General features: G+C 49.5%; 1 protein-coding gene across 2 annotated transcripts in view; it reads left to right on the plus strand.

Annotated features, from left to right (window-relative positions):
- The window catches only part of LOC106941927 (matrin-3-like), a 9,183-nt gene extending 7,339 nt beyond the window's left edge, over positions 1-1,844 (plus strand). For both annotated transcript variants that reach the window (XM_015025081.1, XM_015025080.1), the window contains exons 4-9: positions 741-767; positions 857-939; positions 1,010-1,050; positions 1,122-1,238; positions 1,331-1,456; positions 1,527-1,844. In XM_015025081.1, coding sequence (XP_014880567.1) covers positions 741-767; positions 857-939; positions 1,010-1,050; positions 1,122-1,238; positions 1,331-1,456; positions 1,527-1,784 — 652 coding nt within the window. In that variant the 3' untranslated portion in view covers positions 1,785-1,844. The remainder of the gene's footprint in view (positions 1-740; positions 768-856; positions 940-1,009; positions 1,051-1,121; positions 1,239-1,330; positions 1,457-1,526) is intronic.
- Positions 1,845-2,416: the final 572 nt, after the last annotated feature.

Below are 2,416 nucleotides of genomic sequence, written 5' to 3' on the forward strand. Positions count from 1 at the left end.
GAAGGTCAAATTGTTGTTTAAAGGGCCGGTGTTACATAAAACCAACTTTTTGATTTTCCATCATGTTTTTTTGCTCTGATTTTTTCATGCTTGAGAAGTCCATTAATCTCCATGGCAACCATTCAGCTGCTAAACGCCTGGTGGGCCTAGCCCCGCCTTCAAGGTGAAGCTCCTCCTCCTCTCAGCTCCTCCAGACTAGCCAGCAGCAATTGGCAAACACCTGCTGAGGTCGTTATAAGAGCTGCTGCTCGGAGCAATGCTGGTAAAACATTAAAGGGTTAAAGAGGAGTCATGTTGGGACGACTTCCTGGAGGCGGAGCTTCAGGAGAAACAGGAGTTTTTAAAGAGACGGAGGAACAATTTGAATATGTTAAATCAGGAAGTCAAATTCTTTTTAAATCATATTTGATGTATAAAACATTTTATAACAACTGAAGGTGACATAGTGACTGGATTATGATGTAATTTGACACTATGTAGCTGGAAAATCCATCATTCTGGCCCTTTAAGAATCTGCTGTTAATAACTTTATTCTTAATGTCCTTCATATCTCCTGTTGATTTCTCAAAAGGTGCATGAATAGATTAGAAATGTCGTCTATTGGCCCTCAGCAGCGACTCTCAAACAGAAAGCATTATCACAGTGATGCTGTTGCCATGGTGATGTCTGGAGCAGTCTGACTGGTTCAGAGGGGGAACTGGGAGCTGTGGTGGTCTCTGATGGCTGTCATGTTGTTTCAGGTACCCAGACTGGGAGCCTGGCAGGAGGTAGGAGACACACACACACACACAGAGAGACTCCAGTCTCCCAGTGTCCTAGTCCAAGTTGGTAACATCTGGCTGTCATTGGGTCGCAGGGACGGCCCCAACCTGTCTGCGGGCCTGCTGGGACCGTCGCCCATGTCCTCCGGACCGCTAGGCGGGATGTCCTCCAGCTGGGGTGAGACGTCCTGACGGGAAGCTGGTCTGGTTCCGTCTCCTTGGTTCTGACCGGTTCTGTTTGTCTGCAGGAGGCCGCGGCCGCTCCGAACTCCCCATGGGCCAGAACACGGTGAGTCGGATCTCCGTCCGCCGACCCGGTTCTGTTCCCGCTCCGTCTGACGGTTCTGGTGTCGTCCTCAGCTCCGCAGCAGGGTGGTGGTGGTGAAGTACGACAGGAAACCTCTGAGCAACAAGACGCTGTTCGCCTTCACCGAGACGTTCGGCCGCCTGCGGGAGCACCTCATCCTGTCCAACAAGGTACTGGTCCCGGTCCCCGACCCGGTCCGGTCGGATCCGGTCCGGCCAGGTCCGGTCCGGCCCGGTTGGCAGCGCTGCGTTTCGCCCCTCAGGCCTTCCTGGAGATGGAGAGCCACGAAGCGGCGGCCAACATGGTGGCCTTCTACAAGCAGCATCCCACCAAGCTGTATGGGAAGCCCGTCACCTTCTACCTGTCCCAGAGGCTCATGGTCATCGAGGTAACGCTGCCGTCCGACAGGTGGACTTCCGGAACCGCCGGAACCGGACTCACGCCTGTTCTGTGTGCAGAAGTCCCACCGGGGCGCGGACCCAGCGGCGGACCGGCCCTCCAGGGACGTGGTCGGCCACGGCAGCAAGGTGGTGTTCTTCGCCAACCTGCCCAAAGACGACGATCAGAAGAAGGAGCTGCTGACTATCGCCAGACGCTTCGGCACCGTGGATAAGCACCTGTTCCTCACTGACCAGGTAACCATCAGAACCGCCTCGGAACCGGACCGGGACAAAAGAGGGGCGGAGCTTCAGCTGAGGTCCAGGTGTTCCTCCTGAAACTGTCGGCTTTTATTCAGCTCCTCTGATTTTATTGTTTGGAAAAGAACTTTAATGATTAAAAAACCCCAAAAACGTCAGTGGCTGAAAAAATTCAAGATGGCTGCCATGTTTATCAAGGATAATTTATTTTTGCACTGAGTTTGCCAATATTTATCGTTAATGAATACAAATCTTATAGAAACCATGTTTAGGCACAGCTAACCAAAAAGTTAGCTTCACTAATTTGATAAACAAGAATCTTAGCTCTGCTAATACTAAACTGCTAACCACATAAAAATGATCAGAAGCTAACGCTAACCATTAAGGCTCGCTAACAATAAAGTCCTCAGTTTCTGATTCTGTGGCATTTTGAAGTTTTGTGAACATGACGACCAAAGAGGAAAACATGAGACAAAAACTTCATTAAAAGATGGGGAACATTTTATGACAATAATTCTTTTAAAAGGTTCAAAAATGGTGGCCATTTTGAAAAATGGCTCTCATCCAAAAATTCCAGTGGCTGACAGGAAATATGAAAAACCGTCTGACCTGAGGGGTTATCATGCTAATATTATTGCAATAAAAAGGATTTTAAAGTAAATAGTCTGCTTGTTAGAGGTGTGCCGATCGATCGGTCACCGATCATAATC

This window comes from Poecilia latipinna, unplaced genomic scaffold (assembly GCF_001443285.1).
Source record: "Poecilia latipinna isolate Pla-1442-1.1 unplaced genomic scaffold, P_latipinna-1.0 Scaffold3940, whole genome shotgun sequence".
NCBI classification, from domain to species: Eukaryota; Metazoa; Chordata; class Actinopteri; order Cyprinodontiformes; family Poeciliidae; genus Poecilia; species Poecilia latipinna.